Source organism: Callorhinus ursinus, unplaced genomic scaffold (genome assembly GCF_003265705.2).
Source record: "Callorhinus ursinus isolate GAN/ISIS: 27379988/994484 unplaced genomic scaffold, GSC_fseal_2.0 scaffold8, whole genome shotgun sequence".
In the NCBI taxonomy this organism is placed as follows: domain Eukaryota; kingdom Metazoa; phylum Chordata; class Mammalia; order Carnivora; family Otariidae; genus Callorhinus; species Callorhinus ursinus.
In genome coordinates this window covers 40647283-40667000 of record NW_027397070.1, presented here as the reverse complement: position 1 = coordinate 40667000, position 19718 = coordinate 40647283, and the positions used below count along the sequence as shown (strand labels likewise).

Here is a 19718-nt window from a genome sequence, read left to right as displayed (position 1 = left end):
GGTTACACTGGACTGCTGGTCAGTGACTGACACATGAATGACACTTCTCTTCTCAGCACCAGACAGCTCCAAGAGTGAAAGTCCTCCATACTCAGCCGTGGTGAGAGTCCCCAAAGCAGCTGAGGTGGAATGGATTTTGGATCTGAACGAGGAGGAGAACGAGCTGGTGCGGAGTGAATTTTACTATGAGCAGGTAATAGCAATAAAACTTGATGGTCCTTTCGAGTTTCTTTACAATGTGTAGTTATGGCAAGAAATGCAGAGATAGCTGAACACAGCCTGGCCTTCACGTGCTTACAGTGTAATAATGTAGGAGCTAAGACAAGTAAACCAAATGAGGCAGAAAATGAAGAGCATCTGGGAAATGTACGAGACAGATCAGGAAAGGCTTCATGGGGCGCCTGGGTGGCTCAGTCAGTTAAGCATCCAACTCTTGGTTTGGGCTCAGGTCATGATCTCAGGGTTGTGAGATCTATGCCCCGAATGGAGCCTGCTTAAGATTTCTCTCTCTCCCTTTCTCCCTGCCCCTCCCCTAAAATAAGTAAATAAATAATAAAAAGAAAATTAAAAAGGAAAGGCTTCATGGAAGAAGTAGCATTTAAGATGATCCTTAGAAGAGTGGTCGGAGTATGACAAGCAGAAATTTGGGGGGAGGGGGGTGTAAGGATAGTGAGGGTAGGAGAAGGACGAAAAGTGCAGAATTAGAACATCTGAGCAAAGGCACAGGGTCAAAAATTGCAGGGCATGATTAGGGGCCTGGAAGTGGTTTAATTTGAAAGAACAGAGGGTGTTCATAGAGAGGTAGTAAAAGGTAGGATTGAAATGGGCAATTTATGGACAAGGCCTTGAATTCTGCAGTAGGGAAAGTGTACTTGGTCGGCATGAAGGACCATGAAAGATTTTGGAGTGTTCTTTAGAATATTAATTCAGCAGCAGTGTGTCCAGGCTTGAAGCTGAGACTTCTCTAGCAAGGGGACTGTCAGTCCAACCAGCAATAAGGAGGACCTGCACTAGTGGGAAAAAGGAGGGAACATGTGGACATTCCCAAGAAGTAGGTAACACATGAACACAGCTGCCTTCTTCCAAGTATGGTGACAGAAGCTAGCATTGCCACTTAGAACATCTGAAATCTTTAGTTTCACTCCTGCTTTGCCCTGGAAGTTTGGCTCCCTCCTCCAGTATATTTCAAGCCTGGTGAGCTGGGAAGAATAATTCCTGCCATCCAACGACATTTGAAGAATGCTTTGGTCCCTGAGCTCACTATGTTTTTCTCTCTTCTTCCACCCTGTCTAGTCCCCCAGTGCCTCCCTGTGCATTGCCATCCTGAACCTGCACCGGGACAGCATTGCCTGTGGCCACCAGCTGATTGAGCACTGCTGCAGGCTGTCCCAGGGCCTCACCAACCCCGAGGTGGATGCAGGGCTGCTCACAGACATCATGAAGCAGCTGCTCTTCAGTGCCAAGATGATGTTCGTCCAAGCTGGCCGGAGCCAGGACCTCGCTCTTTGTGACAGGTAAATGGGAGTGAGTCTTGGTTCTTTTACATGGTCATTGTTTCTGTCTGGCTTCTTCTCCTGGCCCCACGATGAGTTCTCACATCACCATCCTCTCTCAGAAGATGCACTGAAAATGTTTTGTATCTCAGTTTGATGACAGTGAAATGCTGCTACCAGATCACGAGTGGTCTTCCTCTTGACAGCCTGTGTCCTCTTTCCCTGGGTAGCTCCTCAAAGCAGAGTGTTCTCTAGCTCTGCCCAGTCAGAAGGAAAGTCGAGACTTTGGTTAATTTGAAATTAAAATCAATTTAGGGGAGCACCTTTAGTTTCTATGGAACTTTCTTGCTTTTAAAGAAAAATGTGTCCTCCCTAAATGTCCAGTGCTTAGCCTTGGCTGGACCTCTAACCCAGTCTTGACCAGATCCAGAGTGTAGCCTCAGAAGTACTGGGTAACAGATCTATAAAGCACACTGGGGACTGGTCTGTCCCTGTGTCACAGATAGGAATCTGAGTCATAAAATACAAGTGTCTGTGGAAAAGTTATGATTAGGCCCCAGGCCCTGTACAACCTGCTCTGCCTCCATTCTTTAACTTGACAATTGAAACTCTTAGTTCGCAGCTTATCCACCTGGATGTGTGACTCATGTTGTATGTTCTCAGCACTCAGTCCTAGCCAGATTTGGGAGCAGAGAGTGTAATTTTCTTTGAAGTGTAAGTGCCTCGGGCACTTGTTCAGTGTATTTGCCTGCAACTCCCAAGACAGCAGAGCGAGTGCAGTGAATCTCCTCTGCAGTACTTCCTAGCTCTGTAACCTTGGACAAGTCTGTTAACCGCCCTGGGCCTCAGTTTCCTCCTCTGTAAAATGGGGATGTTAGTAATATTTCTAGGGCACTTAGGATAAAATGAGAGTCTCCCTGTAAAGGGCTAAGAATTGAGCCTTTATACTCCAGAAATGCTAGTTTTATTATGTTCATTAACAAAACCGGAAGATTGAGAAAGGCAGGAGGAGATGGGCAGAAAGTGGAAGGAAGTTAATTTCACTCTTTCTTATCACGAGACAATAGATTCTACATCATTTTTCAAGTTAATAAATGAAGAAATGGATATATGTAAAAAGTTTTTCACTTTTTAAATTTTTTTTAAAGATTTTATTTATTGAGAGAGAGATTAAGAGCACACAGAGGGAGAGGGAGAAGCAGTCCCAGCTGAGCAGAGAGCCCAACCTGGGGCCCCATCCCAGGACTCTGGGATCATGACCTGAGCTGAAGGCAGACGCTTATCCGACTGAGCCACCTGACGCCCCAAGTAAGATTTTTTAAAATAACCATGAAGAGAACCAAAAATCTACCAATTTACCAGAAATGGAGAAGAGGGGAAAAGAACAAAAACCACTCCATATAGTAAAAAGTAGAATTTAAGGCAAAAATTAAAATATATCTAAATATATTTCAAATATTAATAATGTAAATGAGATAAAATCTTATTAAAAGAAAAAAGTATTCAGATTGGGGAACAAAACAAATTTAACATCAAGTCCTATACTTCTTTCAAAATCAAATATAAATGAACGAAATATTCACTCTAGGCTGTGGACAACAGAAATTAAGAAAATGCTTACTTTGGAAGGATTCTCACCCCCCAGATGCTGTGCACTTCTCTTGACAGTGTACAGCGATGGTTTCGAATTACACATTCTTTTTCCCCAATTCTGGATTCACACACCCATTCTAGAGGATTACTTAATTTTGTGCAGATTTGTTAAATGGTAGTGGATTCATCTCTCTTGTGATTTGCAGAGTATTTTTTCACTGTTTTTAACTCCTACTTCCTTCCAGTAGACATATAAATAAACAAATGTTTAAAAACAGAACTCACATTACCTATTAAAAATGTGTAATACAGGGGCTCCTGGGTGGCTCAGTCGTTAAGTACCTGCCTTCAGCTCAGGTCATGATCCCAGGGTCCTGGGATCGAGTCCCACATCGGGCTCCTTGCTCAGTGGGAAGCCTGCTTCTCTTTCTCCCACTCCCCCTGTTTGTGTTCCCTCTCTCACTTTGTCTTTCTCTGTCAAATAGATAAATATTTAAAAAATGTATAATACATTGTGATACCAAATTTGCTTTTACAATGTGTGCTCTCCCTTACCCCATTCCCACTAAGTTGAAAATGACTGATGTACTGAATCCCTTTCCAGGGAAATAAGCAGATAGTCAGAATCCACAGGTTTTTTGGACTAGAATATAACATATATTGCATAATATGTTTACTATGTAATATATATTGTGTAATATGTACAATTACATTCAAGAACTTTGAGTGTAGGACTGTTTCAGGCAGCACTGGACAGAACGACCCAGTTCTCTGGGCTCTCTGTTGCTATAAGATTTTTGCAATCACCAGGTATCAGGAGTGAGATCAAAAGTCACAGTGCTAGTGGCCTGTAGCAAGGACCTATTCTTAGCACAGGGAGTCGATGTCAAGTCCAGGAGACTAGAATCCAGGTGATTGCTCAGCAGCATCTCCAGGCAGTGGTAGTGATGTGAACTCTTTACTGGCCAGGAGTACAGGCCATGTACTCTCTCCCAAGCAAACCGGGTTCTAAAGAACCAAAAAGCAAGTAATTGTGAGCATCCCTACCTTGAGTATTAATATCTAACATTTAATGAGTACCTTCAAAATTCTAGACTTAATCCTAAGGCCTTTTACTTGAGCTGTTTCATTTTATCCTTAAAATTCTGTTACTGTATCCATTTTACAGATGAGTAAATTGAGGCAGAGAAGTTAACTAACTTGCCTAGGGTGATAGAGCTGCTGAGTGATGGAATTGAATTCAGAGTCTGACTCCAGAGCCTTCTCTCACAGTGTTTATGTACCCCTCAACTCTCATTTTCACATTTCACATTGGAATTGAAATAGAAAACTTGTAAGCCTGGGTGGCTCAGGCTTGAAGCAGGCCCTGCATCGGGCTCCCTGCCTCTGCCTACCACGCCCCCTACTTGCACTCTTCCTCCTGCTCTCGCTCTCTCTCTTCAAATAAATAAATTGATTAAATTAAATCTAAAAAGAAAGAAAAAGAAAACTTGTAAGCAGCAACTATTTTTAGTAAGATTCTGTGGAGCCTCATTGCCTTGCCCCTTCCCTCCCTGTAGCTACATCAGCAAGGTGGATGTGCTGAATATCTTAGTTGCTGCTTCTTATCGCCACGTGCCACCTCTGGACCAGATCCTGCAGCCGGCTGCAGTAACCAGGCTAAGGAACCAGCTTTTGGAAGCTGAGTACTACCAACTGGGTGTTGAGGTAAGACGAAGACAGAGCTTACTTGTGCCCACCTGTAGTGAGTTGCCTTTGCCTACCCTTGCAAACGGCTGTTGTCATCTCTCAGTTGCCTTTGGCCATGGGAAAGTAGCAAGGGCATGACAAGTTTGCCATTTGGCAGTAATGGTAGGTGGGGTGATGGGGAAGGAAGATGATTGGCAGTACTGGGAAAGAACAGATCTTTGGGACTTCCAGGCCTGGATTTAGGTACTTCTCACTAAAAGGAGCAATTTTTCTTCCAGATCTCCACAAAGACTGGCCTCGATCCCACTGGAGCGTGGCACGCTTGGGGCATGGCCTGCCTCAAAGCTGGGAACCTCACTGCTGCACGGGAGAAGTTTAGTCGCTGTCTGAAGCCTCCTTTTGACCTCAATCAGCTGAGTCATGGCTCAAGACTGGTACAGGATGTGGTTGAGTACCTGGAGTCCACAGTAAGGCCACTCCTATCCTTGGTAAGAACATAGCAGGGGGAGGGTCAGTTCAGGGAGGAAGGTGGCCCAGGAGCAGTAATGACCTGGGAAAAGGATCAGCTTCCACTCAACATATAGTGGCAGTCCTGGCTCAGAGCTGCCAGGTTTAGATTTCACTCATTCCATTATACATAATTAGCTAGTAACCATATATGGTTAGATAAGTAATACAAAGTCAATTTAAAAAAAAAAAGCAAAGACGGAAAAGTATTTTTAAAATGATAAAAATGACATTTAATCCCATATCCAGACTTAAGTAGTGTTCAGATTTTGGTGAATTTTCTATGTTATGTTTTTGAATGAAACAGTATTATAATATGGAGAATTTTGTATCCTGCCTGTTTTTCTGCCCTTCAGACTGTATTGTAAGGCTACTTCCACACCCCTAAATATTCTTTGAAAGCAATATTTTCAGAGGCTGCTGAGAATTTACTGAGTTTTTCTTTTGCACTCTCTCCTGTCAGCAAGATGATGATTACTTTGCTACTTTGAAAGAACTGGAAGTTACCCTTCGGACCCAGAGCCTCTCCCTGGAGGTGATTCCTGAAGGGAAGATCATGAACAACACCTCCTACCAAGAATGCCTCTTCTACCTGCATAACTATAGCACCAACCTGGCCATCATCAGCTTCTACATGAGGCACAGCTGCCTGCGGGAAGCCTTGCTCCACCTCCTCAACAAGGTGGGACACACAGACCTACCTCTCAAAGTGCAGGACCTTCGGCTGGCCCACTCAGCTTTAAGGGCCCTTGGTGGGGCGGGGGGGGAGGTTGGTAAATCCCCTGAAACTTAATACAGTGTTGAGCTATGAGATCATCTCTGGCAGAGTCAGGTCAAAATGGAAAATTCTGTCCATCCAAATTATGATTTGATACATGGGCAATAAGTCTTAACCTGGATCCAGATTGCCCTTCTGATTGGTGATGACAAATTTCATCCCTTCTCCCAAAACATAAAGCAGAATCAAATCGTAGTTGAGAGCATGGTCTCTGGAATTAGATGGTTGGTATAAGTGGTGTGACCTTGACCAAATTGCTTTACCTCTCTGTTTCTACACACCTCCCCACCTGCCCTGGGACTGTGTCCCACTGCGACTTAGCTGCTAATCCACCTAGAGTTGTTACAAGGGCCAGGAAACACCCATGATCCCCTATTTGGGCCCCAGATATCTAATGGAAGGAGAGTGTGCTCTCCTTTCTTCTCTCTGACCTCCTCTATCCTCCTCCCAAGGGGGCAGAGGCATCTCTGAAGTGCATTACTTCTTTGGAGCCATTGTTAAGCAAAATCAGGATTCTGTTTCACCATGACCCTTTGGCATTCATTTTTTTATCAGAATGTTCTCCATGAATACTTTCTGAGGAATTGGCTGATCTTTACCAAATTTCATAGGAAATTAAAGGAGTTCAATACTTTAATTTCAATCTGCTGCCCTAATTCAAAATGGCAGCCAATGAAAGTTTACAAATGGACATATCTTCTAGGATTACCCCAAGTGAAGTCAAGTGTTCACAGTCATGATAACCATACCCCTACAGGGTAACTACTAACCGGGTTCCAAAAATAAAGTAAGAGTTATTTTACTTAGAGTTTAACTGCTAATTTTTTCCTTTTCCTCTGTTTCTAAATGAGTTTTAGGGTAAAGCTGCTTCTCCCAAGCACAGATTGAGAGTGGAAATCAACCAGTTCTGTTTCTTCTAACTGTTGACTAGTCCAGAGAGTTAAGCAGCTTACTTACTTATCTGGGTAGAAGCTGACAACAGCATTGCCTGCTTTACATTTGTCGGAGCTAGGAAGGAAGCCTTCTTTTTATCTCCTATAATCATGGTAACCCTTGAACTGAAATATCTTAATTCTCAAGCAGGTGGGGAACAACAGAAGAACACATTGTGAAAATTCCAACTAAATGGCTAGAGCCTGGAAGCTGTTCTTTTGCTAGCTTCATTCCGTGCCCTTTTCACCCCTTTACCTGTCACACTGCCCCAGAGTGAGCTTTCTAAAACATAATACATGTTATTTATGTTATTTATAGTTCATGTTATCCTCCTCTCTAAAAGACCCTCAGGAGATCCCCGAGGCCACAAGATGAAGTCCAAATTCCTTAGCATGCATACAGGACCCACCAAGGTCAGGCCCCCTTATTTCTCCCGTTTATTTTCACTGCAAGGGCTATATGTGCCCTACATTCCAGACTTACCAAATTATTTAAATTTTCCGATTGTACGTTACCATTTCTGACCTCCATGAACCTGCATGTGCTGTCCCCCTAACCTAGAATACCCTGCCCCTCTTCGTTTTCTTGGAAAACTCTGTTTATCCTTTCAAACCCTCTCTGTTGAGCATTCATAGAACGCACTAGCAACATTAGGCACCTCTTCCTGTATACACCACTGTATCTAGAATACAGCTCTGTTATTGCATTTATCCTATGCATTGCAACTGTTTGTTTACAACTGTCATCCTTTCTGGACCAAGAAAGCTTATATTTTACTTCTCTGTGTCTTCTGATGCCAGACCTAGAGCCAGTTATGAATGAATGAATGAGTAGGTAAATAGATGAAATGGAAGTTTTTAATGTATTGCTCTTCTGAGAAATTTCACCTTCCTATGGAGCTGATTCCCCTGCCTTTTAAAATCCGTCCTGAAACTTTTAGATTAGGTCTGGGTTTCTGAGTTAGGGACAGCCAGAATCAGGAAAGGAGTCCTCACCCACCGTGGATGTTGTGAAAACTCAGAACTCTTCCAGTTCTAAACAGCCCGTACCCAGTGCTACAAGGCCAACATGGTTATCCTAACATAAGTTTATGGCCATTCTTTACCCTCCATTAGTCATTCATAGTCCAAAGTCTAAATGCCCAGGTGATTTTTTTTTCTATGACTATGTAATTCAGGGGGTTTTGGTTTTTTTTTTTTTTTAAGATTTTTATTTATTTACTTGACAGAGACAGTGTGAGAGAGGGAATACAAGCAGGAGGAATGGGAGAGGGAGAAGCAAGCTTCCCACTGAGCAGGGAGCCCAAGGTGGGGCTCGATCCCAGGACCCTAGGATCATGACCTGGGCAGACGCTCAACGACTGAGCCACCCAGGCACCCCGGAATTCGGGTTTATGATACAGCGTCTCTGAACCACAGATGAGCTTCAGAAGGGAGGGGATTAGTATGTGTGTGCACCTTCCTGAGGAGTTGGTCCATAATTTCTATCACTTACTTGTTTATCCAAGAAATACTTGTTAAAAAGCCAAGGACTGCTCTAGGCACTGTGAAAAAAAAATAGACAAAAATATCTGCTCTCATAAAACTTACATTATAGCAGGGAGACAGACAATAAACAGGATAAATAATATCTATAGTATAGATGATGAGTAATAAGAAAAATAAAGCAAGGGAGAGGGCAGGGATGGATTGGGCAGTTTTAGAACGGATGCCCAGGGAAGGGGACACTCAGTAAAGGCCTAAAGGAGGTGGGGAGTGAGCCAGGCAGATTATGGAGGAAGCACAGTCCGGGCGAAGGGCATAGCAAGGGCAAGGGCCAAGGTGACTTGAGCAGAACGAGCTGGGAAAAGCATAGGAGCAGATAAGGTCAGAAAGGTAATGGGCCCGATCATATGGGGGTCATATAGGACCTTGTGGACGTTGTGAGGGCTTGGACTTTATGCTGAGTGAGGAAAACCATTGGAAGATTTTGAGCAGAGGAATGACATGATGTGACTTAACGTTTTACCAAAATCACTCAGGTTTGATTGGTTGGCATTAGACAAAAAAAGAGGCGGGACAGAAGGTCGTAGATGAGGAAGCTACTGCAATAATTCAGGCAAGTGGTAACGATGACTTGGCCAGGGCTAGACACTGAGGTGGTGAGAAGTGGCCAAATAGATGCAGATTCTGTGTGTATGTTGATGGTAGAACCAGCAGAATTTGCTAATGAATTTGATATTGGATGCTGATGCAGGGGGGAGCAGATTTGACTAAGTTTTTGACCTGAACACCTAGAAAAACGGAATTGCCGTCTGAGAAAGGAAAGACTACAGAAAGAAGAGGTTTGGAAGAAACCACCAGGAGCATAGTTTTAGGTGTATCAAGTGTACGAGACACCCAACAGGACATTTTGAGTAGGCAGTTGGATATAAGTTGGATATCTACTTCTGGAATTCAGGAGGAATGAACAAGGTGGAAATAGGGATTTATGCATAATCAGCAAATAGATTTAAAGCCCTGAGATTATGGGGCGCCTGGGTGGCTCAATCGGTTAAGCGTCTGCCTTCAGCTGAGGTCATGATCCCAGGGTCCTGGGATCGAGCTCTGCGTCAGACTCCCTGCTCAGTGGGGAGCCTGCTTCTCCCTCTTCCTCTGCTTGCCACTCTGCCTACTTGTGCTCTCTATCTCTCTGTCAAATAAATAAATAAAATCTTAAAAAAAAAAAAGCCATGAGATTATATGAAATCACCAAAAGAGTGAGTATAGAAAGAAAAGAGAACAGGTTCCTCCTAAGCCCTGAGGAAATTAGGAGAAATCAGCAAAGAAGATTGAGAAGGAGTAGCTGGAGAAGTAGAAAGAAAACCTGCAAAGGGTGGTGTCCTAGAAGACAAATAAAATTTTTCAAGGAGGAGGAAGCCATCAGCTGTAGCAAAAGCTCCTGATAGTTCAGGTGGAAAACAAGAGAGAGATTTTTAGATGTAACAATTTAGAGCTCATTGGTGACGTAAGGGGCAGTTTCGGTGGAGTGGTAGGTGCAAAAGCTAGATAAGAATGGGTTTAAGAGACAATCACAGAAGAGAAATCAGAAACGGGGAGTGTAGATGACTTGTTCAAGGAGACTTTCTACTCAGCAAAGGAGAGAAGTGGAGCAGTCACTAGAGTGGGATTCTCCCATGTCTGTGACATAAAAAAGCTAAGAAGCACCACTATAGAAGGAAGCCTAAGGTGTAAGAGTAGAAGGAAATCTAGGTGGGTCCCAGACAGTGCCAGAAGCAGGCTCAAGACTTGACTTTTTGCCTTGTCCTGTTCTAGGAGAGTCCTCCAGAAGTCTTCATAGAAGGCATTTTCCAGCCAAGCTATAAAAGTGGGAAGCTACACACTTTGGAGAACTTGCTAGAGTCCATTGATCCAACCTTAGAGAGCTGGGGAAAGTACTTGATAGCTGCCTGCCAACATTTACAGAAGAAGAACTATTACCACATTCTATACGAGCTGCAGCAGTTTATGAAGGTAATAGCCCCTTCCTGCCCTCTACCTCTGTTGATGACACCCACCCTGCCATGCGGGGAGACTGTGCAAGATGAGGGAACAAGACTGTCATTGGGTCCCTGGCCTCACTCTTAGACCAACCCTAGAGCAAATCCATGTGGCTCTCTAGCATTGTTGAATAACATTAGGATTTCCATCCCCATCCCAAAGAGGCAAACCTTAACCTTGTCAATAAGAGCATTCTTCAGAATTCAAGGAACGTGAAGGTGAAAAAGAGGTCTGTGGCAATTTTAAGATAAGCGTAAGGCATGAATGCAGAAGTCATAAGGAATGATGGAGAAGTGTTTTTAGAGAAGATGTATGAAGGAGAGGGAATGAGTGTCTCCCAATCTGTCCGAGGGTTGCAAACACTAAATCACAGAAAAATTGAACCACTCAAAGCCAAAGTGAGAGCGAAGCCAAGCTGAATGGAGAATCAGAAGTATCCTTTTTGAAGATCTCTTCTGTGGTGGAATAAAGTCCTCACGGGAGCTCAGCCAGTCGGTTTTTTGCTTTAGGATCCCTTGGGCTTAGGAGTAACTAATACAAAATAGTTGTGCAGCTGGTGACAGAAGTGGATGCTGGCAACCAGGTTTCATGGGTGGAAATCAGGTCAGAATTCTCCTTACACCATACCCTCCAGTATCCCTGATCTCATTTGACCTGAATGTTCATTTTCCTCTTCTAGGACCAAGTCCGGGCCGCCATGACCTGTATCCGGTTCTTCAGTCACAAAGCGAAGACTTACACAGAACTGGGAGAGAAGCTCTCGTGGCTGCTTAAGGCCAAGGACCACCTGAAGATCTACCTCCAAGATACCTCCCGAAGCACCCGAAGGAAGAAAACCACCTTCTTCCAAAAGAAGATGACTGCAGCTGATGTGTCAAGGTAGCCCGAGGCTCGGAGAACAGATAGAGTGGGCCGAAGAGCTGGAATGGGGTGTCTCTTGGTGATGAAGCCACTCTTGTCCATTCCTGAACCCTTGAAAGAGAACCACACATCTAAAGGGAATCATTCCTGGGACGCCTGGGTGGCTCAGTCGTTAAGCGGCTGCCTTCGGCTCAGGTCGTGATCCCAGTGTCCTGGGATCGAGCCCCGCATTGGGCTCCGTGCTCCGAGGGAAGTCTGCTTCTCCCTCTCCCTGTGTGTGTGCACGCTCTCTCTCTGTCTCTCTCTCAAATAAATAAGTCTGTAAAAATAAATAAAGGGAATCATTCCTGAGTGACAGTTGCCAGTATAAGCCTGGAGAACCTACAGAGGAGCTCGTAGGAGAAGAGAGCGGGGGACGTATTAGGATCAGACCCCTTCCAAAAAGCAGGCAAAAGAGGTCCTGCGAGATGTTGGCCTGCCCCCGTCTCCGTCTTCCTCTCACGCTCCTCCCTTCTCCCTTGCTGAGCAGCAGTCACGCTGGCCTCCTGGGGGCTCCTCCACACACCAAGCCCTTCCCTCCTCTCAGTCTCTAGGCTGGCTTATCCATTCACTCCCTCTGCTTACAACACAGCATCTAAAGTAAATGCTCCACCCCGCCTTTATCGCTTTTGTAGGCCCAGTCGCTAAATATTTTATGTGTTCGTCCATTATTCATCTCTCTTCTAGCCTGTGAACTCTGTGAGGGCAGGATTCGTGTCCCTCTTGACCTCTGTTGTTGTCTGCAGCACGTGGGTGCTACATAAACACTTCCTGATTCAGGGCCTGGACGTTCTCCAGTCCCACGGAGCCTCTGGCCCCTCAGAGGCACCTCTGTACAGGGCACCAGACCACCCTTTTTGTCTTGTTGTAACTGCTCAGAGAGTATTTTGGATCTCTTCTTCCTCCATATCATTTCTTTTGCCTTTTCCAATGCCATCTTCTCGTGGTGTCTCAGTACCCCGGCTCTAGTCACTCCTGAAGCCCCTCATGAGGCTCACCTGTGCATCTCCTGTCACCATAGGCACATGAATACACTTCAGCTGCAGATGGAAGTGACCAGGTTCTTACATCGGTGTGAAAGTGCTGGGACCTCGCAGATCACCACTTTGCCTCTGCCAACTCTCTTTGGAAATAACCACATGAAAATGGATGTTGCCTGCAAGGTACATTCGAATGTTTCAAACCTCTGACAGACTGTTCTTATCTTTCAGAAGTTTATCACAATTGTTATCGTCTAGTTAGTAGTTCAGTTGTTCGTTTGAAGGCTGACTTCCCACTAGAATGTGAGCCACAGAAGGCTGGAGATCAAGTCCATTTTGATTACTCTTGTATCCCTAGTGCCTGGCACTGAGTAGAGTCTCAACAAATACTTGTTGAGTAAATGGGGGCCCTCTTTCTTGATGGAGGGGCTACTCCGTAATTATTGCCTCTTTAAGCACATTTCCCTCTCCTTTGCAGGTCATGCTAGGAGGGAAAAATGTGGAAGATGGTTTTGGAATTGCATTCCGTGTTCTGCAGGTATGACTTGAATCACTCAAGATGGATGGAACTGACCACAGTTCCATGAGAGGTTATTCTTCAGAAAACTTTTATCCCAAGGGAAGCAGATACACATACATGTCACAAATGAAGTCAAGGTGGCTGTTACAGAACTGTGTCAGATTCAAGATTCTCGGGCACTTTGCCAGAAGCCAGGTAACCAATGACAAATTCATCAAGAGCTATCAAATAAAGACCTGAAACCGGGTTCCCCACAGCTGTTCCCCTGCACAGCCTCTGCTTGCCCTCTGTGGGGAGCATGGCTGAAGGAAGCGGCAGGGGGCTGGCGGGGGTCCTGTGCAGCAGGAAGGGCCATCCGCATCAAGGACTGCCCCTCCATCCATCCCTAGGAGTTCGCTCAAGGAGTACCTTTCCTGTGCTTGTGGTCAGAGGACGCAGGTGCGACTGTGGCACTGGAGCAGGGTCTGGAGCAGGGCACTGAAACCACAAGGGTCAGAGTTTCTCCAGACTACCCCCCAGCACCACCCCCCGCGCTGGCCCTCCCCAGACAGTTCCCCACAGATACCCTAAGGACCATCACTCTCTGGGCAAGTGGGGTCTGGAACACATTGTGTGTGTCTCGAGGATCAATGGCTTCATGAGTGATCAGACTGATTCCTTTCTTTTCCACCCATTTCAGTGTTGGAAACAGCTCTCCACACCCAGATACTCCTGGTGGACCAGAGCCACACTTCCTCTCAGACTCTGTCAAGGATTATCATAGATCGGGCTTAAAGTGTTTATCTGGTAGTTTCTAGCAAAGCAGTCTTTTGGTGAATTGGTCTGTTTCCAAATACTAAGGCATCTCTTGGCAGAGCACCAAGTGTCCATAGCAGCAAATACCAATTCCCAACATCCCTTTCCTAAGACAAAGGTGGCTCATTAGAAGAACGAACTGGCCTTGGGAATTTGATTAGAATATTTTCAGAAAGTGGCATGGCATTAAGTGAGGTATATCATGTTAGATATCAAGGTTACGTTGTTTACGGTTGCTTCCTGAAATGTCTGCCTCATTCCAAAGAGGAACTTCCTGCTTGTTTTTGTTTGTGTGTCATATGACTATTTTCTATTGTGACTGCAATCAATATGGCTTATCTACACCAAGCAGAGTGGGGGCTTTTTAAATGTTGCCTTCCTTCCTACTGTCGGTGTCCCCTGCTCCCCTAAGCCCCTCGTTCTGTGTTCTCTTCTAGGACTTCCAGCTGGACGCCGCTGCCACCTACTGCAGAGCTGCCCGGCAGTTGGTGGAGAGGGAGAAATACAGCGACATACAGCAACTGCTCAAGTGTGTCAGTGAGTCAGGCATGGCGGCCAAGAGTGATGGGGACACCATCCTTCTCAACTGCTTGGAAGCATTCAAGAGAATTCCACCCCAGGTACGCTCACTCCTGTACCTCTTGGTTCTTCCATCTATTTCATTGTCTTCACATCCCCCCTCTTGCTTTTTCTGTTCCCCACGATATAATGTATTGAAATTCTGCAGGATCCCTTTATCTTTCTGATTCCTCTGTACTAATGGTCTCACCCAAATCAACCCTGCCCTGGAAAGAAAATTCGTGCTTATAACCTCTATCCCTGGAAGGCGTCCCTCAATATCCACTGTCTAACATGTGCACCTGTGGACAGACCCATTTGAGCTTCTCCCTATGATTGTAGAGGAGGTCAGGATGGGTCTGCAGATGGTCTTTGAGCCTGTTGCCTATGAAATTGTCTCCATGTGGCTTCTTCGTGGGGTAAACAGAGCCATATCCATGTGTGAAGGCCAAGGACAGTCCTCTCAGGAGCTGTTCTTTCTCCTCAAATTCCCAAACCTAGTGTTAATCATTAGATTTCCTTTGGTGCTCTTATAGCCGAAGTTGAGTTTAAAAAGAGAACAAGCAGGCTGAGGCTGGATTGGGCCTCAGCTCCCACGCTGGGGACTCCTCTTCCTCCTCTTACGACCGCTCTTTCTGTTCTGCACAGGAGCTGGAGGGCCTGATCCAGGCGATACACAGTGATGACAACAAGGTGAGTAGAACTGTCTCCAAACCCTGCTCGTGTCATGAGCAGCACCTGGAGCTAAGCTTTTCACCTTTATCCCTTGCTCCCCACAACAGTTCCATTCAACCTTTATCTCCGCTTCTTTGTCATCCAGAGGTGGAGCAGGGGCCCAGACAGGGGTGCAGAGGGAGAAGGTAGATAGAGCACACACAAACATTGACTTCATGAGCCTTTGTCTTCCCATTTCTTCATCTCCATTTTCATGCAGAGCTTCTCTCAGAGACCCCCTAGGAAATCCTTCACTTCCATCTTCAGGTTGACTGACTGAATGAGGTTCTCAGAGTGGGTAGGCATTTCTTTATCCTGGAGGGAAAAGGGTACAGGAAGGAAAAAACCCTACCCAGCCCTTGAGCAACAAATAGCCATTCGTGTCTCATTCTCCAAGCAGGCTACTTCCCTGCGGTCAGTGAGCTCTTCCCTGTTGAGTAGGAAATCAGTGCTTCTGCAAGGAGTACCAGGCAGAATAGAAGTACTCCCAGCTGCTCCTACTTGTGCCTAACCACACACTTGTGTCATCCACCCGCCATCTGGAGGAAGACCCACAGGCCAGCAGAAGCATAGGGAAACCAAGCCAAACTGCCCTGGCCACTAGCAGTGGGAAGATCTGCAGCTGAGTCCCTCCTGAGGAAAACTAATGTCAGGCACATGGCTTCTTACAGAAGCTCAGAACTGCTCCCCGTGGTGGTATTGCTAATCCTTGGACTGAATTTGCCAGGCCTTCTTCAGTTGAGGGATTAGGGAGAACATGTTCTGAGCATTTCTTTGTTTATGCTTGCAGCACCCAGATGACCTCGTATGGAAAGGATGGAATTCTAATATTCTGAATTGTAGAGAAGTAATTTTTCAGAATAATAGTGAGAATCCAGCAGCCAGGCCCGACACCCTGGTTCCCTGAGTCCCAAACTGCAGTCCTTTTCCAAGCCTTCAGTGAGCCTCCCCCTCAATAGGACAGAGGCTGTGTCCCTGGGAAAGGCATGCATTAAAATCTTGACAGTTCTTACTTTTTCAGGTCTTTTTCTCTCAACAGCTGTTCTCATGCACTTAAGTGACCTCAGGCCACAAGGTCTTGCCAAAAACCAGCCTTACTCAGTTCCTATTTCAGACTTTCTGGCAAAATGCTCTCCTTCTCTAGGTAGGAATCTTGCTTGCCCGCTTGTGATACTATGTTTAACGCACCATAGGTACTAAGTAGAGCTAAACCCCTGGGTGAGAGCAAACATCCTGGGGCAGCAGGTAGATACCCAGACAGCAGGCCTTGATCACTTAGTAAGCTTAGAGAATATCCGGCATCTTCTAGCTTTAGCAAACTATCTGTAGTTAAGCTTAGGATAGAAAGACTTCAGCGACCAAGACAAAAAAGAAGGCAGAAGGTTGAAACATGAAGAGAGAGGAGTCCCTTCCAGCCACCAGAAGGGACTGTCACAGCAGAAGGGCAGCTGCTGGTGGAAGCTCTGAGACAGCTCCTGAGGGCCTGGCTGTTGGCTGGCCTAGAACGCTGGCAAACCAGCGACGTGCTGGTGAGGTCGGGGCCAGGGAAGGCATGGTCACCTCTCTGGTCTCCACTACACTGGGGCTTTATGAGGTGGAGGCCTCCAGAATGCAAGAGAGACACCCCTCATACCAAAACTGAGGTGCCTCTGATCCAAACAGCAGAAGTCAAGTCAACGTGTGATGAGACCTTAATTAGACCTTTTCTAATGGTGTGTGTGCATGTTCCTACCTGAATTTCCAGTTACAAGATGTTAAATTCAGCAGGTCAAAACAGAAAAACAGTGAAAGGGGTATCTGTGTGTGCCCATGGTAAGGGAGAGATAGGATGTTTCGTCTATTTGTTCATTCATTCATTCACTTAATGCGTATTTATTCAGTTCCTACCGCATGCCAGGCCATGCGTGCACTAGGCACAAGTACAAGAAGTAGAAAAAGCAGACACCATTCCTGTCCTCATGGAGCTTAAAATCTAGTCAAGGAAACAGACATCAATCAAATCATCACCCAAACAACTAAAATCCTAACTTGTGGGCAGTGACAGTGCTGACTCTGAAGCGAGGAGGAAGCTGGAGCGCCCAGGGTGGTGAGGAGAGCCTCAGAAGCAATAGACAAGAGGCCAGACTCCGCCTGCTTGCCGGCTTTCTTCTTTTTGAAATTCTTAGATTATTTGTAATCATTATAAAATAACACAGTGTAATAGCTTAATGTCCAGACTATTTAAAGCGTTGCTACAATGTAATGAAAAACAAGAACACAGTAGGTGAGAAGTTGATCTTTCGTCTGCCGAGCTCTGGGACACAGCTCTGTTTGTTGCTTCATCATCCGTGATGGTTTCTTTCTGGCTGTCTCTTCTGCCCCATTGCCAGGTTCAGGCCTACCTGACATGTTGCAAACTGCGTTCTGCCTACCTGATTGCCGTGAAGCAAGAGCGCTCACGCGCCACAGTCCTCGTCCAGCAGGTGCAGCAGGCCGCCAAGAGCAGCGGGGACGCAGTAGTACAAGACATCTGCGCACAGTGGCTTCTGACGAGCCACACCCGGGGTGCCCACGGCTCAGGCTCCAGGAAGTGACCATGGGCAGCAGGGCCTGAATACTGTGGAACGGGAGAGATGGAGATGATCTCTCCCTCTTTCCTCCTGTGCAGTGGGACTTCCCTGGCTCTGCCCCAGGTTGGAAAGAGCTGGATTGGACCCTACTTGCCATCTTGGGCAAGGCTAGGACCTTTCACGCCACGCAAGTGCCATGTTTCTGTAAAATTGTGGAATCTGTATGTTTGTCTGGAGATGGCCAGTTCTTTCTACCTCAGAGTGAGTGAGTGTGCGTGCAGTCTCCTGTGCACTCATGTTTACGCCTAAGCATTTCTGAACAAACAAAACATCCCCACCCAACTCCCACCAAAAAGAGGCACTTTACTTTAGACTTCTGCCAGTCTGAAAACCTTCCCTGCGTTTTGGTTCTTAACCCGGGTCATCCTGTTTGTACACAGTTCCCTCCGTGTGGAGATGCTCAGTAGCTCCTCATAACTAGAAAGGTTTTACAGAGAATTCTAGAGCAGCACCAAAAGGATTGCCTCTTATTTCTTCCTTCCCCTCCCCAAATTCAGAGCTGGCCTTGGGGCAAGTGCTACCTGTGGAATAAAACTGGTCCACGCATGTCCTGTCACAAGCACAAGGAGTTACCAGGAGTCTTTGGAAGGTAGTGTGAACAGAAGGATCCTCAGGTGCCGGCGTCTGAAAACTGGATTCACACAGTGAGGGAGTCAGAGCCCCACACACCGGCAGGCAGGGCACATCACATCCATCCCGCAGGGAGAGAAAAGTGAGCCTCTCCAAACAAGAATGCAGGGAGGTTGCCAACAAGCACAGAGCTGGCTTCTGCGAATATCCCTGCCACAAAGAACACAGCTCCCTATTCGAGAGTGAAGAGAGAAATGGTAGCCACGATCCTAGGACTAAAATGGCTAGACTGCCTATTTGAGTTACAGTCCTGTTTGTGCCCCTTTACAATGGTTAGGAAACCGCATCCTCTTCTCTCCTGCTTCTCCACAGTCTCAGGAGGACCCCAAGACAAAGACACAGAGGCCCAGGGTCATTGAGAGGGCAGTGCACTTCTTTGTCTTCACAGAGAGAGTCACGGGTTGGGCCTGCGGATAAGAGTCAGAACAAGGGGACAATGAATAGGTCCCCGTCCAGTTGATGGAAAACCAGGTGGAGTACTCCTTTCATACTCCCACACCAGATGCGATTTAGAAAGGGTCTGTCATCCTTAATGACTTGGCTTTGCAAATGAGGGCCCTAAGGAAAGCTCTGCAACTCTGAGCCTCCCACCAGCCAGAGCTCAGTCTGAGGATCTCACATTTGCTGCTGAGACAAACAGGAACTGGAAGCCAAAGTCGGTATCTCTGGTGCTTAGACCCTATGGATTTCTCTCTGAACCAGGTTTTTTGATAGTAAAAAAAAAAAAAACTATTATGGGCATCTGTCAAATTCAGAGCTTTGGTCCTGTAGAGAGGAGAAAGACTGCAAAGAAAACATTAGATCTCTTTTTGGGAGAAGTTTAACAAGTGAAGTGATTTTTCCTTCTTTGAGTCATAGAATTGTCTGTCTTCCAGGAAATGTCATTCCCTGGCATCTGCTTGCCCTTCTGAGTCTGCCTGTCCTCTTTGCACTGAACATAAGCACTTTATATGAATGGGTTGCAAATTGTGCAGCTCTCAGTTTGGGATCTTAAGACCAGAGTTTTCTGACTTTTTCCTCTAACTAGTTGAACTATAAAATAGGTGACCATTGACTGGACTGACAAAGATGAGGCTAAAGGTCTTTGAGCATCACACTGTGGTCTCCAGGGAAAAAAAAAGTCCATGTTGAAGGGTTGAATGTTTTACTCCAAGCAAGCCACAATAAAGTGTCTGTCCCACCAGTTTCTTGGCTTCATGACTTCTTTTGTGATGTCTTGCTCTTACCCTTCCCTTCCTTTTTGCCTTGTGTTCTGTGCAAACAGAAACCATGGGTGGGGGAGCTCAGATGGTCTTCAGTTCTTGAATTTTCTTGAAATGATTCCCATCATAACTAATGACTCTTTGGTTAGGATTTATCTCAAGTTTCCTATGTGTTCAAAACTGTTAGTGTACTCTCTACCACCAGAAAACTTTTTTGCTTCCATTGGGGTTGTAGGTGACAGTAGGTCACACATTCATCAGATATAGAAAGTAAGTGAAAAAAGTCCCTCCCATCCCTG

At 45.8% G+C, this 19718-nt stretch overlaps 1 protein-coding gene across 3 annotated transcripts in view; it reads left to right on the top strand.

The window, feature by feature from the left end:
* Window positions 1-19400, top strand: part of ZFYVE26 (zinc finger FYVE-type containing 26) — a 62873-nt gene extending 43473 nt beyond the window's left edge. For 2 of the 3 annotated variants that reach the window (XM_025869817.2, XM_025869816.2), the window contains exons 31-42: window positions 57-193; window positions 1294-1514; window positions 4646-4793; window positions 5054-5263; window positions 5746-5964; window positions 10287-10484; window positions 11191-11390; window positions 12433-12574; window positions 12870-12929; window positions 14144-14326; window positions 14913-14957; window positions 17348-19400. In XM_025869817.2, the coding sequence (XP_025725602.1) occupies window positions 57-193; window positions 1294-1514; window positions 4646-4793; window positions 5054-5263; window positions 5746-5964; window positions 10287-10484; window positions 11191-11390; window positions 12433-12574; window positions 12870-12929; window positions 14144-14326; window positions 14913-14957; window positions 17348-17551 (1967 nt within the window). In that variant the 3' untranslated portion in view covers window positions 17552-19400. The other variant, XM_073895410.1, reaches the window with a different exon arrangement.
* The last annotated feature ends 318 nt before the right edge of the window (window positions 19401-19718 follow it).